The 25,552-nt window shown below is 39.3% G+C and overlaps 1 protein-coding gene across 1 annotated transcript; it reads left to right on the top strand.

The window, feature by feature from the left end:
• Positions 1 to 217: 217 nt before the first annotated feature.
• Positions 218 to 25,552, top strand: TRMT11 (tRNA methyltransferase 11 homolog). The gene is made up of 13 exons (XM_010402149.4): positions 218 to 377; positions 2,332 to 2,397; positions 3,139 to 3,212; positions 4,438 to 4,519; positions 4,616 to 4,708; positions 5,751 to 5,885; positions 8,310 to 8,466; positions 12,604 to 12,684; positions 13,336 to 13,500; positions 14,879 to 14,951; positions 15,682 to 15,813; positions 19,040 to 19,160; positions 24,960 to 25,552. Exons 1-13 carry the CDS (start codon positions 303 to 305, stop codon positions 25,089 to 25,091), a joined length of 1,386 nt encoding a protein of 461 aa, XP_010400451.2. The 5' UTR covers positions 218 to 302; the 3' UTR covers positions 25,092 to 25,552.

Below are 25,552 nucleotides of genomic sequence, written 5' to 3'. Positions count from 1 at the left end.
GCGCGCTCCTGCCAGTGAAACACCCCTGAGAGAGAGTGTCCCCAGTGTACATGGAGTTATTTATAAGCCATACGCAGGCACTGCTGTACTGACACGTGGCGTGCGTGATAAATTAGCACACCCAAAGTAAAACTACAAGGAGAATGACGAGGAGATGAAATGAGCAGTAATTCCTGAAGAGTTCGCGCAGCCCCGTACCCCGCTCTCGGCGCTACACGGGCTGCAGGGGTCTCTCCGCCACACGCCCTTTCCCGGGCTCCTCCCGCCCGGCGGCGCATGCGGGAGGCGGGGGATGGCCGGACATGGCGCTGGCGGCCCTGGCGCTTCGGCGCTATCTGCTGCTGCTGGCGCAGGAGCACCTTGAGTTCCGCCTGCCGGTGAGCACTGTGCGGGGCTGGGATCGCGGCCAGGACAAGGGCCAGGGGCAGTGACCGGGCGAGGCGCTCCCCTCCCCTCCCCTCCCCTCCCCTCCCCTCTCCTCTCCTCCGGGGCGCTCCTGGGCAGCGCGGCCGCGGGTGTGCCCGGGGGAGCTGGACTCCGGCGGGGATCACCTCTCTCGGGGAGAGCCGGGAGCGAGGAGCTCCCGGCGCCCCTTCCCTCTCCGGTCCCCGCGTCCTGTGCGAAGGGATCCCCAGGCATGAGGTTCCCTCTTCTGCCCCAGGCTCATGGAGAGCCTCCGCGTGGTGGCTTTAGGGCAGCATCTTCCTTGCCACTCGCTTTTCCAGAGCCTCTGGCGCTAGGAGAGGTTCCCAGCAGAGTACTTGGGGCTCCATGAGAGAAGTGGAAGCTGGGGTTACAAAAGTGCTTTCAAGTTTTTGGCTTTGGTGACTTTAAAGTTTGTTTAAGTTATATGTCAGCTCCCGCCAGTGTGCCCTGAGTGCAGGGATGGCTGGTGCTACCCTGGGCACGCAGGAGGTGCCCTCCCGATGCCCTCTGCCCAGGGAGGTGTGGAGTCACCGTCCGTGCAGGTGTTCCAGGAAAGACTGGATGTGGCACTCAGTGCCATGGTCTGGTTCACAGGGTGGTGTTCGCTCATCGGTTGGACTCGATGATTGCAGAGATGTTTTCCAGCCAAACTGAGCCTGTGATCTCTGTCCCACGTGTTTATGGAGATGTGTGAGGCCAGGAGGGTTGCAGGTATCTTGGTCTTCAGCAGTAAGATTTGGGGAGCAGCAGGGATGGGGCTTCTCTGAAGTTCTAGGGCCTGTGTCATGACCGGGATGGAGCAGAGATATCCAAGGCCTTGGTAGTGTCCTGGTTGTGAGGCTCCCTCACACCGGCAGCACTGAGGGCTGCTTGCTTTTGGCTTGTGATCCTGAGTGTTTGTTTCCATGCAGTTTGTAAAGTTGAATTGTGATTATTTTTTTTTCCCATAATAACTTACAGAGTTGCCATACACTTTAAGAACTTTTGATACCCTAAGGGCTCTTCTAGGCACCGTTTAGAAGAGCTAATAATATCCAGGATAGTGTGTTATTGTTTAAAATAGTGCTGAAAGACAGAGTTATTCTGTTAGAATTGGTAGGTCATCATTATGCATGTTACAAAATGTTTAGTGTGTCTTGAATAATTTATTTTCCTTGCTTTCATTAGGTTTTTTTCTGTGCATTGCTTTTTACTATTTGCTTTGTGGGACTGGAACCTGAATTTATGTATTTATTATGATCAACCCCATTTTTCTTTAGGAAAGGTCATCAGATAAAGTAAAAAGAAGATGATACATATGTAACATAGAAAGTTCTTCTTTTTAATACCAAGGTTTTGGTGACACTTGGTTGATATAGCTGCTGAAGAAAGCAGAGCCATTTCCCTTTTCTTGTATTGTGGTGACTGCTCAGCTTGTTTGATTTTGTGATGAGCTGTGTTAGGGACATGATTTGTCAAAAACTTTATGAAACAAGCAAGGACAGATTTTTTAGCCAGATGATCTGCTGATCCTGGCCCTGGGTCAGTGTTACTAGTGAAACATCACTTTTATGTGAATTAGTCTGGAAAATATATTAAGAAGAGAGTGGGTAATATTGTAAGAGGAGTATTGTTGTGAGAGTGTAGGATTGAACAGTAAAGATTCTGATGAAGGAGAAAATGCGAAACAGTGGGATTTGATTGCTGACATTTGCCAATGAATTCAGAGAAAGTTGTTTTTATAGCAGGAAAGTCTTAATTTTCAGTCCATGAACAGTATATACAATCTGAATTTACTTGTGAACTTCTGCCCTATCCTCCATCTGCACTAGAATTTGTGTTATGCTGCCCTTTCTTTTCCTCTTTTTTTTTTCTTTCTTTATTAGTTAATGATTCTAAAGCCTGACTTTTATATTTTCACTTTAGGAAATAACATCATTGCTCTCCCTTTGTGGTGGACAGTTCAGTGGCGAGCAGGAAATTCGTGTAAATGTAAGTTGGGGCCAAATATTTTACTTGAGTGTATGTATGGTATGCAAGTATGTTCTTCACAGTATTTTTGTTAAATGTAGGTAGCTGAATAAATATTGAAGTTTCTTAGGAAAATCAGGAATCTTCCCAAAAATTAGGAATTCTCAATTTCAGTAAAGACTCAGAACTGAAAAAAAGATGCACATGATGCACCTCAGGATGTCTTCACTTACCAGCATGAAAAGAAGCAGTGCCATCTGCTGGGAGGCTCTCCTTGCTTTTTAGGATAGCTAAATCGTGAAAACACTCAACAGCAGTTTGGAATTGGTGTTTGCCTCAAAATCAGTGAGACAGATGAGGAGTGCAGCTCGGAAGCTGTATGATTCTGGTCTCAGTGCTTGGTCAGAGAATGTTATTGGGATTTAGTTACTGCTTGCGTGTAACAAGGTGTTTTCAGTCTTTAGAGGATGAATAATCAAGAGAAGTGCAAACAATATTTTACCAAGTCAAAATTATGTTGGAAAAATTAAATACATAACAGAATTTCTCAGACATTCAAGCTGAGTAAATAGTTTTGTCTCAAATAAATTATTTTATCCCCATGTTCTGTGTATGATTAAAGTTAGCGTATTTATTTTTTATTAATTTTTTTGATCTTTAGTATGCATGTTCTGTTTTTATAGAACAGAGTTGTGTAGTTGTGTAATTCATGTGACGTCCTCCAGCTAGGTATTTGCATCATTTACGTTCTCTTGATTGCAGTCTCCATTCTGGATTCTCAATATTCCTTCAGAAGAGATGGCAAGGGGTCTAATGAAGCGGACAGTATGTGCCAAGTAAGAGATGAAAAAGCTTATAAATAATAACATAAGCTGTGGAATTTTGTTCTGTTATAGTGTAACAAATATTAATTTTATATGGAGTCATAAAATAAAGAGTCTCTGATTCCCTCTAGAATTGAGAAGATGTTACTGGAGCCTGTAGGACTCTTGTAGGTCAGATTGCATGGCATGCCTGTGCTCTTTACTCAGTGTATGATCAATTCAGGGTCTCAAAATGGTGTTCTTCACTCCAGAGACAGTACTTGTAGCATCACTCATGTTTTATGTGCCGTGAATAATGTTGAGTTAGTGGCTTGTTCTAAAATATGTATGGAATTAAAAGGTAAAACCAGTGATATGTAAAAACTGACAATCACTTTTGGAAGGGAAAGGTTGTGCCACCCTCCCTTATTGCTGGCATCTGAGCCTTCAGCTCAGACTGCTGCAGCAGAGGTCCCTTCTGGGAAATTCAAGAGCACAGGAATATGCTGGAGAGTGATTGTTCATCTTTTTAGAGGTGTCTGAATAACATGCTTTCCAGTGAGGCACGTGAGAGAGGCCTTGAGGTATGGTTCAGGATGAGAAGCAGCATAGGTATGTTATGTCTCTCTGACCATACTAAATTTCTGGTGTTTGTGCTGTGTTCTTCAGAGCTTGGGCCCCTCTGCAGAGTGATGCATAGTCCCTGTTGAGTGCTTATTGTGTCAGGTATTCAGTTTTACCTAAAATGACTTGGACTCTCCTCTCTTGCCTAAAGAATGGAGCAGTGCACATCAAAAAGCAGCTGTAGGCAACTATGGAAGTAAAGTATGACAAAACAGCTTGCAGATGTTCTGCACACTGTGCTCTCTCAGCTAATGTATGCTGATTTTATGTAGGAAGCATAACTAGCCCATGGCTTGTTTTTCTGGCCTACTGCTGGTTGTAGGGAGTGTTAGTTTTAGAATAAGATCACTGGAGCACCTCCATTGCACTGCTAATCAATATGAAAAGCTCTGAAACTTTTGGTACATGTTACCAAACAAAGAAAAGCATCAGTGAAACATCAGCCTAGAATTAAAAATAAGCCTGTCCTTGTTACAAACAAAAATTAAAACATTTGTCAAGAATTAAATGCCACACTTTAACACTTCATGAAGTAAAGCCTAAATATGTTGGTTAAGAAGGTTAAAAGGAGTAAGTATCTGTAAGGCATTTTCCCTGCTGTGTGACTGCACTCTCAAAAACTTTGTAATTTCAGGTCTATATTTGAACTGTGGGGCCATGGAAGATCTTCAGGGGAGCTCTATGCATCTTTGAAGAGCTATCCAGCAGACAAGATGGTATGCATATAAAGAATCTGGATAATGTGGTTCCGTAAGCCCACTGAATAGCACTGCATCTGTACTAATAAAAATGTCTTTGCCTTTTTTTTTCAGCTTCCGTATCTACAGTCAGACTCTACTTACAAAATACATATTCATACATTTAATAAAACACTGACCCAAGCACAGAAAATAAAAAAGATTGATGTAAGTAGATGGTTAAGAAATGTTTGTTTAGTTTAATTTATTCATGTTGCTCCTATTCCATGCTATCAGTGCATTTAAGTTTGGGTTTCTTGAAGATCTTAAGGAAGTTTATGGCTTATGTCTTATCAGGTCTAAATGAGATCTTTGTGTCTGAATTAACATTCCCTCAGAATTCACGACTTTTTTTTTTTTCCCCCTCTTAACTGATTCTGTAGGGCATCTACAAAGCCAAACAAATATCACTGCTGATTTCAGCCCAGTGTGCTAGGGAAACTGAAGCTTATTGCTCAAAAATATAAGATTCAAATGGCTAGAGTTAAGTGCTAGATTTCTGGAAAATCTGTTACTTATCTCCTTATTAGGCTTTTATTGTTGAAGAATGTGGAACAAGTGACTTCAGCTGCAAGCTGTGGACTGTGTGCTGATCTCCTGTTCTGTCATCATGCTCTTGTCTGCACTTGTGCTCTCCTCCTAACTATATCTGTATTTTAATTAGAAAATTTTTCCAAATTACCGTTTATTTCTGCTCTTCCACATTCTATTTTGGCAGCTATTTATTCAATTTATTTCATTTACAGAGACTGAAATTATCTGTATTAGTAGTAGATGTTCTTCCCTGATTGTTCAGTTTTGGTGTAAAAGAAATAATGCTGAGTATGTAAATTCTTGTAGCTGCACGTCACTGAAATTTCACATCCCGTTGTTCTTATAGCTTGAAAATTGCATAATTAATATGCACAGTTAATTTCTTCTAAAGTTGAGTTCTGTTCAATTAATAAAAAGTGTATGGTCCTGATTTCTAATCCTTAATCATTTGAGCTATTTTTATTTACAAGAAAGGCATTTCAAAAATCCAGAGAAAATTGAATGTACTTTTTAATACTAATATACCATTTCTCACAATTGAAACTGTGGTTTGGTTTTTTGCTGTTTTTTTGTTTGGTAGGTTTTTTGTTTTTGTTTTTTTTTTCTTGTAGGGGAAGGTACCTATTTAAAAAATTGACCCTGTGTTTTTTTTACTCTGTTTCTCTTTATTGTATAGGCCCTTGAATTTCTTCCATTCAAAGGAAAAGTAAATTTAAAGAATCCAGAACACATCTTTTGGATTTTGGAAGATTATGGAATGAACCCAAATGATGTTCCAGAAGAGCCCATTCATCTATATTTTGGTAGATGGGTGAGTATGCTTATTTCAGTTCTTATAAGTTTGTGCTTTCAGGAGAGTGTCCTTCAGTTTAAATGTAAAAAAATGTTTTGACATTTAATAGAAGCAGAAAAATACAATTGTCTGAATCTGTCACTGTGTAGTGCTCTGATGCTTTATGCTCTCAGGAGTCCTTACTGTGACTAGGAAAAAGTGTCTTTACTGAACAATTTAGAGGTGGAAAAAAATGAAGTTGTAGCAGGTTCAGTTTGTAACTGGGCGGAAACACCAATTTAGTGTAGTGGTTTGGTCCAAAATACTTATTACTGTTTACCTTCTGTGAGATAAGAATTAGGAGAAAGCAAAGCAGGCACAAAACTTGAAAGAATATAAAGAAGTTTATTAACAGACCTAAAAGAAGGAAAAATAAAATAAAATCAGACCACACCTTCAGAACTCTTCTCCTCCCCCCACCTTTCCCCCTGCTCCCAGGAAAGGAGGAGGGCCTCTATTCTTAGAGATGAAGATGCTCCCAGAGATGGGTGAAGAAAACTTTTGTTTCTGAACAGCTCAACCTTAAAATGGTACCCCAGTAGCTCAAGATTGGACCCTCGAAAGCAGTTGTGAGGAAAGCTGCAAGTTGGGGGGACTCTCACATGCGAGCAGAGAACCCACCTGGGTGGCTGTCTCGTTGTGATACTGAAACCATGAGAGAACTTCTTGTGGAGATGTCTCCATAGCATGAGCAAGAGAGACTCCTCTCCCTAAGTGAACTGAACAAGGTTATTATGGAAGTGGTAAACGGACTGGACATCTCAAGGGTTGTCTTTTTACATTGTCAGTGGGAGAAGGGAGAAAGGTGGGGGGAGGAGAAGAGTTCTGAAGGTGTGGTCTGATTTTATTTTTTTTTTCCTTCTTTTAGGTCTGTTAATAAACTTCTTTATATTCTTTCGAGTTTTGTGCCTGCTTTGCTTTCTCCTAATTCTTATCTCACAGAAGGTAAACAGTAATAAGTATTTTGGACCAAACCACTACAGAAGTTGTATCTGGCCACACACTTTTATCTTGCCACCGACTGAGAGAACTCAGCACAGCGGTGAGACTGCACAGCTAGGGTGGTGTGTTACATTTTTTTGGACACAGCTGCAGCTGAAACCACCTGTTTGAAACACATAGAAAGATGTACAGAGCTGTAGATGGCTAGTGGGCCTGCTGAGTGGCATCAGCCTCACTGGAGCATTCTCTAAGTGCTTCAAGTGATCCTGACAGGCACCTCTGTGGAAAAGTGTAGACTGATCCCTGAGGCTTTGGACATCAGTGGGTCCAGCCCACAGGCAGATACCTGCCTGAGGGAACACTGACAGTGCAGAAAGAACCAAGTACAAAAACACTCTGAAGCCTGTCATCTGTGGTCTTTGCTACAAATGTTCTTGCCTGTTGGCCATAAGCACTCTAAACCTGCTGCATTATTAGGATATCCTGAGGAAATTTGATCTTGTCTTTCATGTTTTTGTGAGGAAAAAGTGGCTTCTCAAAGGATATCTCCCAGAATGACACTAGCCACTGATGGGAATATGTGCTTGCAGTGTCCTGGGTCAAGGGCAGCTGGAAGGAGGGAGAACCGCTGCAGAGGTTGTACAGCTATGGTCAGTGGCTTGTGTACAGGGAAGTTAGAGATTCAAGTGATCTGTTAGAGCCTGTGAATATTCTCCATGCATGTGATTAATGTGCAAGCACCCTGGGTTGTGGCAATGCTGCAGAACATTGCAGCTGTTGTCACATCTGTGCTGAATTCCCCAAGTGTTTAAAAATGAGTAAACCAACCTGAAAAAAATAGGCAAGTGTATCTTGTTAACCCAGTAAGACTGATGCTGAGCAGAGGTGGGGGGTATAGTGTTGGATAGTATTTGAACGTGTTTTGTTCCAGATTGCTTTGGTCTTCTCCAGCATACTTTGGAAGTCTGGTGTAAAAATGTTAGCATTTGGTATTTTTTTGCTTTTCCCTTAAATTCTGATCTGTCAACGCTATCCTAAATTTAGATTTTGAGTGGGACAGAAATGCCAGTGAAGAAATTCTGTATGACCTTAAACATGTGTGTGCATGCACACGTGTTAACGTGCATTTCTAATCCTCATATTTTTGAAATCCTTTTAACTCTGAATTGCCAGGAATTATTTTTCAGATTCTTAGAATAATAGCAAAGTTACTCTAATTGTTAACTTCTTTGAAAGAATTTTCCCTCTAAAATGTTTATATATTTTTAACCTGTGTCTTGAAGAATTTACCTAGATGTTGATCCAAGAGATCTGTTGCTTGGAAAGAAGTCTGTCATATTTTTTCAGATGTCAAAAACAAGGTGATGTGGTCTTGGATGGTGTCACTTAAGGCAAGTCTGCTAGTGTGTCTGTTTATGTCTTGTATCCAGGACCTGACAGGGATTTTAAATGTTCCAACAGATTGCAGATGGCCAAAGAGAACTCATTGAATCCTACAGTGTAAAGAAGAGACACTTTATTGGGAATACGAGCATGGATGCCTGCCTGTCTTTCATCATGGCAAACCACGCCAGAGTAAAACCCAACGATGTTGTATATGATCCATTTGTTGGAACAGGTATATATATTTTTTTCAACTGGTGGGAAAAATTGGAAGATTGTGTTAGTGCTTGCACCACTCTTTTACCTGGTGCCATGGTTTCTGGTGCTCAGCTGATATTTGAGATGATACCAAAGGCAAAATGGTGTTTATAAAATAGATGGTTTGTTAACCTGAAAGGGATTTTGGGGGAAAGAGACCAACTTCCAAAGATGTAAGTAGTTTATTTTGCACTTCTAAAAAGTCTGTCTTCACTGTTGTATTTTATGCCACATGGCTTAAACACCAATCCATGTGTGTCATGGGCTGCTTAAGATCAAAGTGACCGAGAATTGGAATTTGGCTCAAGCACTTCCTGCAGTCACTTTCAGGATATTAGGAAGAGCAGCGTTTTGGAGCTGGCTCTTTAGGGGAATGCTCAGGGCAGTTGTGGTCGTGTAACAAATATAGCAACAGTGAGGTCATAGCATTCTTTGAGGAGCACTTTGTTGCTCCGTTACAGCCCATCTTCAGGATAAGTATTGCTCTCACAAGGTATCCTTCCCCAGCTGAACTTTTCTTACCTTAGCCAGGAGGGGGAGCTTTTATTCCACATATTGCTGTGCATGGCACAGAAGTACTTTTTGCCTCAGGGAAACTTGCTGTACATGAAATAGCTGATCTGTTGTGTCAGATTGTGCCATATAATTATACCAGAGTATATTGTGTTAAGATACCTATAGTAGTTTCTTCAAAAAGATAACAAAGGCTGTGTTTCTGACCTGGATTTTAGAATCCTAGAATAGAATCATAGAATATCCTGAGTCAGAAAAGACCCACAAGGATCATTGGAGTCCAGCTCCTGTCTGTGCAGAGGACACCCCAAGAGTCACCCCTCCCTTGCCTGGCAGGCAATGCTGTCCCTGATGCATACCAGGGCATAGTTGGCCCTCCTGGCTGCCAGGGAACTGCTGACTCGTGTTCAACTTGCTGAACTTTAATCAAGGTGACCACATGTGAGAAGCATAGATTTAAAAATACTTACACTAATGGTAAAATGAAGAAAATTCTCTGCAGAAATCACTTCAGAGAAGTTAGGCAGAGAGAAGACAACACTAGTAGGGTCACTAGTAGGATAAATTCTTATTAGCATGTGTCTTCTCTGTGCCATAGAAAACAGAGCATGGATATAATATTTTCAGTAACCGAAGGGTTTGGTGAGCTCTGGTTTTGTCTTAGATTTTTGTTCATATATGACCTGATTTTTTTCGTATGTAATAATATCTTACAAAATCTTTTCCTCTTCCTTGTGCTTGTCCTTTGAAAGGTTCAGGAAATTCCTGTACTTATCTCTGAGCAGTTGGTTTCTTTTTGGTGTTTATGGCTTTTTGACTTATTGTAAAAATCTGCTAACTTAAATAATGAAAAAAAATCTGAGAGCATTCTTTCTCTTGGGAGCCAAAATTGAAGAAAAATAGAAAGGGCAAAGACAGAAGAAGAAAAATCGTATAGAAATGGTGAAGCTATAGAAATTCAAAAGAAATGTTGTGTTTCAGTTCAAAAGGTAGCATATTCAAAGTTCTACCCAAATTGCCTAGTGGTTTGAATGACAATTTTAAGGTTTTTTTCCCTCTAGATATTTGTAATATAAAGGCTAGAGATTAAAGGGGACACTGGAGATACTGGGTGGCATGCCATTTGTCAGTAGAGTGTATTTAGGACTAAATAACAGCGGCTTTTGCACTTCTGTTGAGTAAACCCCAGGAATTTCAGTTGTCTCCTGAGGACCTTTAGAAGATTTTCAAGATTGTCAGTGCAACAGTGCCCTGTCACTGGAGTTTCTGGGAACTGGTTTGGAGTTGAGAGTGATGCAGTGATTTTAAGCTGATGAGTTTGGAAAAACATATATTCAGGATCTGACTAGCATTTTGAAGAACTGCAGTTCAGATTTCCTTATCAGTGCAGCTTTGTTACCTGGCTGGGTTTCTGCCTGGTTTTTTACACTGAAAAAGTAAATAATACCAAATCAGAATAGCCTTGCAAAATGGTTCTTGCTTGTTGGAAACAAACTATTTTTTGCTGCCTAAGCCAAATCATAAGTCTCTCACATTAGTGTAAGAGTGGACAATTGACATTTGTCCTTGGAATACAAAGTGCTCTTTGACCAGGCTGGCTTTTAGGAGACTTGATTCCCCTTATTATTGTCGAGCAGAATTGGAATGGCCAAGATTGTGTTTTTAACTTCCATAAACTGTTTAGATATTCTTTGCTCAGTGTTGGGCAGAATGAGGCCTGGAAGCTTCTGGAAAACAAATCAAGTCTTTTACCTAAATATTTTGTGCTTCCTCCTGACAGTCAGTTCAGGTTATCTCAGAAATGTCATTGATAGTGCCTTTGGAGGATACTTGTGGTACTGCGCAGTTGCAAATGACAGGATTGTTTTTCCTTTGAGATCCTGGAGGACCAGCCTTCATCCGTGCTGAAGAGGTGGAAGAATAGTGTAAGATAGAAGGGCATGAAGTTCTGTGCCACCATCATTCTGCTAAAAGTCACCAGGGACAGAGTGATTCCCTGATTAACCCTTTATATGCATCTGTTTCATGTACTGACCAAAGGGCTGGCCATATGAGGGTATTTAAGTATTCATGCACCTTCTGTGGGAACACAATTGAACTAGTACAAGCTGAGATATATTAAAAGCTGTAAATTAATGATTTCCAAGCTTCTTTTTTATCCTGTGATTAAAAATATTCTTAGATGGGCAAAGGACTTTCTTCTTACTTTTTTTATAGGACTGGGTGGTATGCCATACTTGGGGTCAGGGCTAGCTAAATTTGTCTTGACCCTCTGGATGTACTGCCCATCTGTTCTGAGGGATTGCAACCAAGAAGGGAAATGGGTGATTCCTTTGGGGTGAGTAACCTTGTTTTTCCCTGATCCATTTCACAAGAAAAAGCAGAGGAATTTTAAAAGTTCTTTTGTTCTTGCTCACCTTTGGTTTTGGTAGAGTTTGTTACCAGATGGTGTAGAAGTTTTCTGGTGCACACAGTGCACATTAGGGATTTGCTGGTGCTGAGTGTGTGGCTCAGGACAGTGCAGCTACCTGAGATGCTTCTTTCCATGCTCCTGGTGAATGGGAGAACTGGTGTCACCTCCCCAGGCAGCTTGCACACTGTCAGCCCTTCATCCCGCAACAGTCATCCCCTTTATTTAGCAGGACTGTTGACATCAGTGGGGTTCACAGCCTTGTTCTCAGTTGCTGTTCTTTTCTAAACCATTCTGGTAGCCACAGACCTCTTTATTAATAACTTGACCACACAGGTATCTGGTCATCTTGTGCAGTCTGTCCATTGTTTCATTTGGAAGCTGTTAAAGAGGTAATGTCATTTACTCTTTTCTATGGGCTGTTCAGCTATTGTCAGTTTCAAGGGGAAATCACACTTTTTTGGTAGGGTGTTTTTTTCTTTTTTAATTAGGAAGGTGGGTTGCAATAGCAGTGATGAAAAAAATGGGTTTATTACAGAATAAGTACACTGGTAAAACTACTGACAAAATAGGCAGCATACTCACAGAAAAATGCATTTGTGTGTAGTTTTCACACTTCAAAACAGATTTTTTTTATATTTACATTGGAGATGTTGACATTTGTAAGGCTCTTGACCATTGTTTCTTACAACAGGGGAATAGCCACCTTACACAAGTTTGATTTTTAGACACAGTTAAAGAAACTGTCTTTGAGAACAGACATAGTAGGACTGCCATTTGTTTGGTGATGGTTTTTCAAATTGTTTGGCAACAATTTGAAATTCTGCTCCTTGCAAAGTAGAATCAAAAGTTTTGGTTTGTGTAATGATTAAAGGATCTTACTGCTTTAAAATACAGAAAACCATAAACAAAACTCCTGGACAGTTTCCAGAGATAAGGAGTGACATAGGGCATATTAAGATAAGGAGAATCATGTATAGCAAACAAAGGACTTAGTGTTATTATGTCTGATTATAATTACATAGTGATTCTAACTGGTTGATAGTTCTACTTCTGTTTTTAGTGTTTGTTTTGGTTTTTTTCCCTTGGGTCTAGTGTGCTGCTGGTGTAGACTCCTGAAGTTCCTAAGGAAAAAATCCTAACATGTTTATGACAGAAGTTTATACTTTTCCTCTTTTCTCCCCTGTATAGGTGGCCTTCTAATCTCCTCAGCACATTTTGGGGCATACGTGTGTGGTACTGATATAGATTACAACACAATCCATGGATTAGGTATGTTACGTGTTTCCAAGGCACTGAAATCTTACTCTCTGGAATTTAAGAATACTGATGGTAGAGGATGATACTTAGTGGATTTTAAAGCAACATTAATCTTCACAGGATTTCTTTGGGCATACTTACTTTTATTCACCAATTTACATACATCCTAGTTAAGATATTATCTTATTTTTAAGCAGGAAATATTTTTGAAAAATAATAATGAAAACCAAAACAATGTTCCAAATAATAATTACCACAGCTGTGTGCTCTTTTAACCTGTGATGTGGGAAGAAGCTCTTCATAACCTAACCCAGGAACCCTAATCCTGTTCTTACTTCTCTGAAAATATGCAAATTATATTTGACCTAGTGGACAGAATTGTGTCTGGTGGATGGAGAGAGCACCTTGCAAACCAGCATTTTTGTCAATGTGTTCTTTGACACCCTATGCAGATCATGCAGGAGAACTTTTCTCATGTGTTTTTGTTTTTCTTTACTACTTGAGAAGTTTATTGCAAGTACTTTTGACAGGTTATTTTGGTGACATTTAATTATTTTCCTTTAATTTAAATGGTAGAGTATATGAAAGCTTTTCTTAGATAATAGTTTCTTGTTGAGTATGCTTTTTTTTTTTTTCCCCTTTCCATTCCCCTTCCCCTCCCAGGCAAGGCAAGCAGAAAGAACCAGAAATGGAGAGGGCCAGATGAAAATATCAGAGCTAATCTCCGACAGTATGGTTTGGAGAAATACTACCTCGATGCACTTGTTGCTGATTCTTCAAGACCGATATGGAGAGAAGGGATGTTGTTTGATGCAATCATTACTGACCGTGAGTTTGTTACTGCCTTTTGCTGCCCAGTAACAGTGACTAAAACATTATTGCCTGTGTACATTGATTAAATGTCTGGACGAGTGCTCAGGCCTGCAGCTTCTACCTTTCCAGCGATGACTGTTGGGAGCATCACTGTGGAAATTGGATCTGCATTTGACGTCTGCATTTATTTTAGGGATAGGTATAAATGTGTAACAAATCTGGCAATGGTACTTTCTTCCATGGAGAGAATGTTATGTTCACCAGCAGAAATCAACATGGCTGAAAATCATCCTTAGAAGAAGTCTCCTTCAGTAAAAGCATAACATGATTGATGCATAGAGGCTTCTTACCAGAATGGTCTGTATTGCTGTTGGCAGCACATTGGACTCTGCCATGCATCTCTGGTGGACTTCTGGAGACTTGTGTTAAGTGCTTAATGTGATGCTTCCAAAGAGAAATTTTGGTGTGTTTCCAATACACCTAACTACTGGGAGCAGGAGCAGTTAGAAAGGATCCTCTGGTCTTTTAGAAACCTCCGTACTGAACACCATTTGTCGTGTATGAGAGGGAAAAGAAACCAAGAGAACAAATGAAAGACGTTGGTACAGCAGTTTCTGATCGCAGGTGCTGGCTTTTACAATGACACATTTGTATTAATTAGGAATAGGAAGTGTGACTTTTCTCTGTGTGTTGCTTGCTAATTTTTATTTGGCCTGCTTGGCAACAAGACAGTGTAGAATTTTAATATGGACTTAGAACTGAGTGTGAAACAATTTGTAAAACTTCTGCAATGGTTACATTGGTGCTTCCATGATGCTGAAACAAGTCTCACAAACTCAGATGTTTTGAACATGAAATAAGTATGTTACGCTATTAGAAATGTGCAAAAAATGTATGAGAAATGGCGTCCTCTTGTTCTTCTTATGTGTGAGAATTGCCATTTGTGTAATGTGATGACAAGAAATTCCAATATACTTAATTTAATTTTGAAAAAGGTTAGTTAAGTGCTATAGGGGACATATTTGTGTCTGTCAACAAAAAAGGATGGGATTATTTACCACATACCAGTTGGAAATCTAAGGAATATCTTTTAACCAACAACACAACATTGTCCTTTGTCATGTAGCAAACATGTAGGCTGCTAGAAGCTCTTACAGCTGAAGGGATATCTTTGAAACAGTTTAAAAATAACTTTTTGGAGCAAGAAACTTTCAGTAGATCTTGAAACTTCCCTTACTGACTTTAACTTTGTAAAAACTTTCCTTTTTTTTTTTTTTTTAACTTTGTTCAAGCGACAGTTTGTGCACTGTTATGTATGTATGGTGTAATTCTATGTTATTTAGACAAAGGGTGAGGTTCTCATCTCTGCATCTTTTGCTTTTGCTTTGTCTAGCACCATACGGTATCAGAGAAGCTCCTCGCAGAATGGGATCACAAAAGGAAACAGTTAAGTCAGTTGAAAGAAGGTAGGGAAGCTGTCTCATCTGTTGTAGAATATAAATGTCTTAATGGAAACCCAGTTGCAGTTTTAGAATCTTTATTACTTCTTGGTTGGCTGTCAGCAGTTAAAAAATGGTGGCAATTATAATTAAAGAAGGAAACCCCTTTTTGTTCTGTTTGCAAAATCACTATGTCACTTCCTGAAATCTTCTCGGTTTTGTTCTCCCTCCTTATCCTTCGTGCATGTTCAGATTTTGAATCCTATTTCTCACCTCTGTGAGCCACCATTACTTTGTATTTCCTATTCTCAGAAAGTTCTCTTTGGTCCCTTCAGGCTGCAAAATCAGTCTGAGATACCTGTAATTTTACCTTAACCTTTTTTCTTTTGCATTTTCCGCTGCTCCTTTCTCTTCAGAGGTATCACATGGCTTCTCCACTGCCTGGTCTTCCCTGCCTTCTGACTTTTGCCCTAATTTATTTAGAAAGATGCTGTGCAAAATAACTATTGCCAACATACCTGTGATTCTTTAGACTCATCTTTAATACATGTGGAAGTCAAAGAGACAGTTACAGGGGCACTTGAGAAGTTGTATTCCTCACAGTAGAAGTTGTGCTCTGGGATTGTCCTAGGTAGCTTTGCAAAGCTCAGATAGTGCTTTTGTGGTTTAGTGTTTTTCTTTTTTAATTACTATTATTAAAAATTTAGGTTTTACCTGTGCTCTTGTGTTCACTTACACTTGTACATTTTTTGTGTAGCACAGAAAATCACTTCTTCGTTTCATCCAGTTACCATCTAAGTGACATCTTTTTTGACCTCTTGAAGTTTGCGGCAGAGCATCTGGTGATGGGAGGAAGATTGGTTTACTGGCTGCCCATATACAGGCCTGAGTATGTACTGTTGATTTCTGATGTGTTGTGTGTCAGAATGGATGATGCTTTCCTTTGGGACACAGGACAGCTGGAGCTTCCATAGTACCAGCACTTAAGAGTAATGCCCAGACCTCATATTTTAAAACTTTATATGGGGAAAATCACATTTTGTAACGAAACTTTTGAGTGGAGATAATTCTTGACTGTTACCAAACAGAAAATGCCTTTGTCTGTCATTGCAAATGCATGTTCAGTGGGTTGAGGTTTAAGCTTAAAAAGTTAAACTTTCAAGGTGCAGATAGATTTCTAAGACAGTAGAAGCAAGGCTAGTATTAGTACATGTTTCTGCTAGAGTAATTGATAGAGGTGTGTAAAAATCATCCCTGGTTCTTTGGGGTTTGGTGCTACTGATTTAGCTTTCTGCTGAGAAACAAAAGTCAAGTGACCAAGAGATGGCAGTGAGAGGAAGGAAGCATCCAGGAGCAGCCCTGTTAGGGACGAGAGAGGCCAGCAGAGACTGTGGGATCCTGTCTGTTCAGTAGTGCAGCCTGGGATCAGAACTGAGTTTATAAGGAAAAACAGCTGTTTGCATGCCTTATTTCAGCATCTCTTAGATTAGGTGTGAGGGGGTTTTTTGTTTTGTTTTTGTAAAAAGTGTTCACTGTCAAGTGAGAAGTTGATGTACAGTAGCTGTTCCAAAGTGGCTTCCAGATACAGATGTGCTCTGAAGGTAGTTTCTGCAGTGTCATGTATTTCTATGTACAGTCAAACCATACTGATATATAAAGTGGTGGTTGTCCCTGGTTTCACCATGGAAATGGCTTGTGATAGTCCTATATACCACATGCTGTTTTGAAAATTTGGAAATCAAAAGGAGCCATTTCTGTTACATGCTTCTGTAACAGGAGAGTGCACTTTGTAGTTTGCATTTTTAGTAAATAATAGAATTGGTATCATCGGCCTTTTTTCTTGTAAGACAATTCACAGACAAAGCAGTGAATGCCACTTGAAAGTACTATAGCTAATTTTCATGTCAATAAAATCTGTTTAAAATTACTGAACTTATTTTGTTCTTCAGGATACCAGAGTATTTCTGTCTGCTCATTGAACTTTGGTAAAAGCATGCTTCCTCACTACAGCAGTGTAAAGTGTTTCACTTCAGATAACTAGGGAACTGCACATTGGGGATCAGTTTCAGCTGCTGTTTTGGGGAGGTCTAGTTGACTTGCCTCTTATAAAGTGAATTTGTACATCCTACTATGAATTGAAATACTGAAGTTGCTAGAATTGGCATAGAATAGTAGGTTAGTCAGTTTATTTTCAGCTGTAATAATGAACATGGGGCATTAAAGCAAGTAAGTGGGGGGAAGAGAAGATACTTTCTGCTAACATGTTGCATTATCAAATATCCCTTGGCAACACCTGCCTTCAGTTTCATTTTTTCAGATCTTTGTATATTACCTTAAATTAAAGCCGAAACTGTATTGAATTGAATGTTTGTTAAAACCACTGCTTCTGTATTTCTTACTTGTTTCTGAGTTTTACCTGAAAGAATGTAGGAATACATTCATTAATGCTAACAGAAAAGGCTTTTTAACAAAGTGATAATGATCTCTCCCTTTTCAAGATAGCATCTCACTCCACAGTTTATTCTTTCAATCAGACATTGAAATCATTGTTGAGTCCAAATTCTTGTAATTCCATTAAAGTCAGCCTTCTATACGATTATGGAGAGAAACTTTTAAAATGTTGTGGCAGAGTGCCTACCTTTGTAAGAGAAAGAGACAGTTTGGTGGTACTAGATGCATCAGAAGTCTTGTGTAATAGAAAAAGCAGTTGAGAATTAATTTCATTCTCCATTCTGAAAAGCATGTTCTGACTTCACCTAGCAGAAGCAGATACTTGTTTCTACATGAGAAGTGACTGAAAGGTAGTTTTGTGGTCTGGAAATATTGGAGCAAAGCAAAGAGGCAGTACTGTTTGAGTTTTTTCTTATTTGCAGATCTGTATTTGGTATTGAGTGACTTGTTTAACAGTTCACTGTTATCTTAAGAAATGCCAAGTTTTCCACCAGCACCTAGATGGATCCTATTTTAAGCTGTTACATTGACTTCTCTTTTTTCCCAGACCAACACCTTTACTTTCATTCAGAACATCCACCTCTTTACAGGAAAAATGTAAAGCTCCTCCTCTGTACCTTTAAACTTCAAGTCATAGGTGTTAAGTTGTTCAGTTCTGCGTTTCAATGTCTGACTTCTGTTGACCCCCGAACATTGGAGAATCATAGGAGCAGGTGTTTTGTACAAAATCATAGTCCCTAACAGTACCAGAACCCATTTTCTGTGTTATCTTTTAGTAACTATTACATGAAAGCTTATTACAAGATCTAAGAATAAATGACTGATTTATGTTTCAGTATATAGGAAGGATGTCTCGTTGCATATTTATCATACTAGCTAGGTCAATACTTCTTGCTGCTGTAGTCCCATGCAAAGCTCTTAAATCTTTAAATTTCTCTTTCAGCATTTGGAGAAATAGAAGGATTAAAAGCAATCTAGAGAAAGCATTTTTTGTATAGAAAATAGTATGCTTATGAGGTAGAGCATTTAAAACACTAACTCTTGCTTCTTTAGATAGCAGCAATGTTGGCTTATAATTAAATCCTATCTGATATTAAATGACAGTGGATTTTTTTTTTTTTGCCATTAGAAAAAGTAATTATAATGAGATAAATTTGTAACACCAAATTTTGGAGTTCAGGAATGTCACTGTCTATTAAGAGCTGACTTAATAAGATTTGAAATTAAAGTGCAGTGATCTTTTAGGGAGCCAGAGTAAAGTCTCTTATTCCTGCAACTTCATATATGTTGACTGTGGAATATGTTTCTAAAATCACAGCTCTGACTGGATAAGTTATTATTCCTGGCTGGCTGAGATATTTTCTACTTGAAATTATACAGGCAGGCCCGTGTGTGCATACATTAACATAATTTAAATACATGTAGAAAATGGGGGGGAGTGTCTCTTTACTGTGAGGTTGTAATTTATTCTACACACTGCATGTCAAGATGATTGGAATATATGATGTCAAAACTCTGGAGCACCAATATCTGTATTTATTTAATCAGGTACATAACAACTTTCTACTGCGGGCCTTTTTGTAAAGAGTCTGTAAGAATTTTGTTTCAGATGCTAGTCTTGCACTTCATGAGCCTAAAGCACCGTGAATGTTTATTTCTTCCAGATATACAGAAGAGATCATTCCCCGCCATCCGTGCCTGAAACTTATTAGCAACTGTGAGCAGATGCTTTCCAGCCACACATCAAGGCGCCTCATAACCATGGAAAAGGTGAAAGAATTCAAGGTAAGCTTGAATTCTTGATTATATTGTGTAAAAAAGTACCTGTTGTGTTCGTGACAAGTTCGTGCTATTCAGCATTGATCCTTGTTTCTGTCACGCTTTGGTTTTTATGATCAGAGTTAGAGCTTTTGTAAAATTGAGTAGTGATTTAAGGGACTGTTCTGGTTTTGGTTTTTTCTTTTTTGTTCTCAGTTTTTGGTAAGCTCTTCATCCTGAAAAAGCCCCTTGATATTGTGAAAAAGATCTTTAAACTTAGGGGTACTTGTGAATCCCATCCACAGAGGCTTTACCTTAATGCCCAAGTTTCCATTGATTTCAAAGCATATCTCGATCCCCAAGTAAATACTAAATGTGTTTGTGGGTCTTGCAGTACAGGTAAACCTTACTAAATTCTGTTATTTCACCTTTAGAGTGGTACATTTTAGCTTTTGAAATAATATTGAAATTGTAACAAGTACAGCAGAGCACACTGGCTCTGTTTTCTGTTTGTTTGGTGACACACTAAGGCATTGGAACCAGGGAATATTGCATTCAGCTCTCCTTTCCACTCTTGCTGCTTCTCTCACTTAATACTGTTAAAAGAGATGCTAAACACATGAGAGGCAAATTCTTAATGAAAATGCATGGAGTGAGCAAGCGTTTTTAGTACACTCCTTGTCAGCTGGAGGAGCTGTTTCAGATGGCAGGAGATACAGTCAGACTGCTGTGTCTGTGTGGCGCTTGCACTAATGACTCAGCAGGGTTTCAGTGCTGTGTTCGTAATGCTCATGGTGACTGCAGTTCTCAAGCAGCACCTGAACTTCTATAAACACTCTGTGTGGAGTTCAGCCTCAGAGCTGCCAACTTCATCAGTAGCAAACCAGGAGGGTAAATGATGAAAGTTCTTGACGTGTGTCTCAGGGTGTTCGGGGAGGTTTTTGACAGGAGTTTTATTGCTACCAGTGCTGTAGGGTAACATATTCTAACCTAAAAAATATATCCACCCTCCTGCAAATAGACTTTCGTTATTTGTTACTCTCCTTTTGTGCATCACCTGTTCTTCAGTACATGGTTTGACAGGTTCATGTCTGGAAATGTTTAGCTCTGAGCACCTGAGACTTGTTGGCAGGCTTGCTGCTTAGATAAGACTGTGCATGTGCTTACATTCAGTATTCCAGATGTCTGTTAGATAATTAAAAGATACCAGAACCCATGTATGTTTTCTGATGATGCAAAACTTGTCTAGAGAACAAAATGCATGTTGAATCCTTGGCTGCTGCCTGCTTGGTTTAGGACTTTGTTTTGGTGTCTGAGATTTCCCTACACCAGTGTCCCTTACCTGGAACATGTTTTTTCCTGTCTTAATATCCTGAGCAACCTTTGAATTGGATACTTGTGACTCACCAGATATGATCATAAAATTCAATAGTTAGAGTTTTGTATGCTTTTCTTTTTCCTAAACGAAAGAGTGAATTTTTATGGATATGCCAAACATTTATGTTTCCAGACAGTTCCTGTCTGCTTTACTGAACCGGTTTGTAACAGGCCCTCAAGTGCCTTTTAATTCAGCTTAGTGCAGCACTTGCAAGTGGCTGAGAAATGTTACAAATCATGTTACTGTTATTATGCGGCTCTTCGGTTTCCCCAGTGTTTGCCACCAATAAGGAATTGCAGATTTCACAGCAAATTTTGATTTCACTATTAACACTTCAAATAAACTCTTAACTGGAAATTAATTCGGTCAGTTGGTGAAATTGGTGGTGCAATTTGATTGGAATTGTTTGTAATGAAAAGGAGATCAAAGTGAAGGCAAAAAGTGAGTATGTCTAGGTGAAGTATTGATCTATCATGAGAAATCATAAGCATGAAGATCATATGTTGAATTAAAAACCTCACAAAAGTGGTATATAACTCCCTGTCTTGTAAGTATCCAGTCTGGTTTTTTTAAGTTTACAGTGAAATTGTGCCAACTGGAAAAGGTTTCTTCCTGAACTCAGTGTTGATATGAATAGGCTTTTCCAGCATGTGCACAGTATGAGCAGAGGAGTTATTTGGTTTTTAGCATTTAAGGTTTGTTTTTTTTAATTACCATTTCAGACAGCTTTTACCACTGTTCCTCCCAGTACAGCATTCACCCCAAAATGCACACTCCCCTCCCGCCTCCCCCACAGCACTTCTGTACACTGTCCTCCCAAAACCCAGGGTGGGTGGGGCAGGGGCAACTGCCCAGAGCCCTATCTATGTTCTTCCCTCCCTGGAAGGCATCCCACTTTCTTAATGCCAAGAGAGATGCAGAGAAATTATGTAATAAGATGAAACTGAAAACTTGACTGAAGGACAGTATGATTGCCCAGGAAGGGACTATGAAGCACCAGGCATACAAACCCACCCTGCTGAATGGGTCAAGCATTTCCATGTCACATGGTCACTCCAGAGTTGTTACTGGCGTAAAATTTTTCCTACTGAGTTTAGCGGTGTCTGTTCCTGGATATATGACTCTGCTGTCCCCCATTTGGTAACTGCTCCATTTTGTTTATAGCTGTATAACATTAGTACAAGTGGTTTCTATAGCTACTGTCCAGCACCAGATGTGGAGTGGTAGGAAGCAGTGATAAGGCTAGGAAGACTTTTTTTAAAACAAAAGCTAAATGTGAGTAATTACCTTGAAGCTGAACTGGGAGATGCTAGATTACTAAAAATCTTTAGAATGTCACTTAATATTTGCCAAGATTTAAGGAAAAACAAAGTTTTCTTGTTACCATTTAGCATCCCCTTCTCTTCTCCCCTTCATTATTTGAGTTCTCTAGCACCTATTTTAGTGTTGCCTTTAGAACAAATGATTTAATTAAGATTTTTTTGACAAGTTATTTTCTTTGTAGAGTTAAATGAAGTCTATCTCCTGGTGTTCACATTGTACGCATTCAGCTCCCTGATACAAAATACTGTAAGTTAGAATTTGTTTGGAAATCCTTAGTCTCTGAAATCCAAGAATTTCAGTTACTTTGATCAGTTCTCATGCTGCCTATAAAACTGTTTTGACTAGTAATTCTCAACAGTGACTGGTATCTCCCAATAGTTCAGGATTTCTTATTTTCTTTTATCTTTTTTAAGGAGCAATTCCCATTCTTGTTGGTGTTTGGGGTTTTTTGCTTTTTTGTTTTTTTAAGCAATCACGATCTTTATTAGACAGTCATGCCTGTACAGGGGAGAGGTAGGGAATGGAACCTCTTAAACTGGAATTATTGTGATGTGGGCCAGGAACTTCATTTGTAATCTCTCCTAAGAAATCCATGGCTGACTGCAGATCTCCTCTCATTTAGTGAGCAGTGTTTGCAGAGCTTTTGATGAGGCCTGGATTTTCGAGGTGAGATTCTGCTGTAGAGTGGTGCACCAAGCGTGTTTCCATCTGGTGCATGCAGACGCCCCTATTACACCTGTGTTTTACTTGAAGTTTGTTCTTCTGCACAGCACATCCTCTCTTTGCCCTAACCAGCTCAGAGGTAGAGGAGAGGGTAGTTTCTTCCCTCATCCCTTCCCCCTGAATCAGCCTTTTGTTTCCTATAGAATCAAGATGAATGCGTGACCTCTTAGAGATTGTGAGGATTAATTTTTATCTTAAAACATCTTTGATCCATATATCATTATCCTTCAGGGTCAGATACCCCGTCCACTTCTCACAGTAAGTGAATTACATAGCATTCTTGTTAAAACACATCCCAGTGATATAAAAATACATGTTTATGTCAAAGAAGGATTTCTGACCTGCAATTTCAAGAGAAGAAAAAGTGTTCCTCAGAGTGGCCTGGAGAAGTCGGTACAGGCTGGCTGTGAGAGGACTGTCTTAAATCCTTCGTGTTTCCTGCCTGTCTGTAGTAGTTTTGTAATTTTGGGTTTTTTCACAAACATGTTAAAAGCCTGTTGTTTATCAGCCTGAGAACAGTCATGGAGATGGCAGTCTCTCACAGGTGACCAAAAGACAACAGATAGTACTGTGCCTGCAGTGCGTTTCCTGAAGTGATTTTCTTTTGCTATTTTCCAACAATGCAGTATTTAAATAGAGCTGCTGCTACTGGTGTACATGCTTTACATAATAGATATCTACTTGGCACTGAAAATTTAGCAAGTTAATTTAAGCTGGTGTCAAATTCCTCATGTCTGCCGGGATAGCAGGTGAGAGCTACTTCACAGTAATATCTCATTTTGTCCAGAAGAGGGCCCTTCTACATGCACACGAGCGTCTTGCTTTGTTGAAAAACCTTTTCTTTCATTCCTTCAGAATGCTCATTAGGATATCCGAAGCTGGGAGAGGTGTTGATCTTGCTAGGTTAAAACCTGGAAAGGCTACAAAATAGCTGAAGGGAGAGATTGTCCACTAGGATTCTGTTCATCTTTGCACTGTAATACTTTTGTAATATGAAAATACTGACTAAAATCTACTTCCATATTCCTACTAATGCTAGAGCATTCCACAGAAACTTTATTTTCAAGTATGAACAAATAACTGTAAACTTTTTGAAGTAATGAACCAATGTTTATGTTACTGCATTGGTTAAAAAAAATTGAGAAGAAACACGTGGTGAAATAGAGGCTTGGTTCTGCTTTGTGCTTGTTTTTATTTTGTCCTCGCACCGTTCAGTTGTTCTGTGTGAGGCTGCTTGTCACCATTCCTTCCTGCTATTGAGCATAATAATAAACTGACATCACCCAGAAGCATAAAACTGTTTAGAAGTTGCCATCAGTTTTCTTTAACACTTGGATTAAAGTTTGATGTAATGTTTATCTTACAGCATTGCTAATGTTAGCTGACAAGTATCTTAATTGTATAAAGCCACAGTACACAATGAACTAAAGCTTTGTATATACAGTGGGCCAATTTTCTAAACTGTGTTCTTGGCTGGTGTCAAATAGGTATTATGTATAGGGATTTACTGTGTCAACTTTAACTTTCAGAAATATATGAATGCTGCACACAAAAAAATTTCTCTGAATGTGCTTCAATGACTGTAGGAACTCATTTTAGCCATTTGTGTGCCTCTTCTGTTTGTACCTGCCTTCCACAGGCCTCTGACTGACTGAATTCTCCAGACAGTACTTTTTCTGGAAAGTGACCTATGTATTTTCCTTTGTAGAAGTCTGTGTGGCATGGTACTGATGCCATGAAGATTTTTGCCTTTTCTTTTATACCCCTGTTATACCTTTTTACAACTTCTGTATTCTTAGTGCTTTTTCCCTACATTCTTGGACTTGTTTGTCAAGCTAAGAGACTAAACATTTTAGAAGCTTTGTAATTAGGGATCAGTGTGTCCCAGACCCCAAGGTCCTCTCCAGAACACATTCTGTAAACTAAGATAGAACCATCCAGGGGAAGGCTCCTTGGGGAGGGTGTCTCACTAGAGCCTCTCATTGGGGAATCTTTGATAGATATGCTAATTAGTAAAACCTATAATGTTATACCAGATCTTTTGGGATATGTATTCGGTGGGGTGCATTCCAATATATATGACCTGGACGTGTGCACCTAAGGATCCTTAAAATAAATACCAAGGTAAAATCCCTTTTCCCCTTCTAACCGTGTATGACTCTTGATTTTAAGACCAAGAAAAGGCATCAGTACCTGTGCTCATTTAGTCATGTAAGGGTGGGATTTTGGTGATGTCGGCTGAGATATTTTCAGTGACAAGTGCGTGCCGTTCAATTGTAAAACAAAACCTGACTGCTTTATCCGTGTGCATAATGGTTTGAAAAAGTCTGGAAGCAAAGTGGTGGCAATACGTGCTGAACACACTACCCTCAGTCTAACGTTTGCCTTTTGATGCCATGCAGGATCAAGATGAGAACTCTCACTTGTTGGATGGTCAGTATATGCCGTACAGGGGACACAATTCTTTCCGTGAGAAGTATTTCAGTGGTGTGACAAAGAGGATTGCCAAGGAAGAAAAGGACAATCAGAAGTAAAATATTATTTAAACAGATTAAAAAAAGAAAGAAGAATGAAGACCATGTTTCTTTGTAAGGACATCTGGATATGAACATTCGTTTGGATGCTTCAGAAAAATAAATACTGCTTTTAATTTTAAAACAAGATGAAACCCGCAACCAGGTTGAGAGCAGTTCTTTTTAATTAGCTTTGTTTATAGCAGATTTTATTGTACAAGTTTTTTGAATCTTATTTAATTTATATTTGTACTTCCAAGTACTAATTATGATTGACTAAAATCATTATTATTCTTCTTTCACCATTAACATTTACAAAAAAGTAGTAGTATTATTTGGCTTCTTAAACTGTGAACATCTGGCTGTTTTAAAAACACGTGGTGGTGATCAAGGGTTGCTGATTAAGAAGATCATTTTCATTTGTTTTGGTTTTTTTTGTAAATGGTGTACAATAAACCAAGGTTGGTGGGAGGTTTTTTTAA

Source organism: Corvus cornix, chromosome 3, assembly GCF_000738735.6.
Source record: "Corvus cornix cornix isolate S_Up_H32 chromosome 3, ASM73873v5, whole genome shotgun sequence".
Lineage (NCBI taxonomy): Eukaryota > Metazoa > Chordata > Aves > Passeriformes > Corvidae > Corvus > Corvus cornix.
This window is presented reverse-complemented; position numbering and strand designations above follow the sequence as displayed.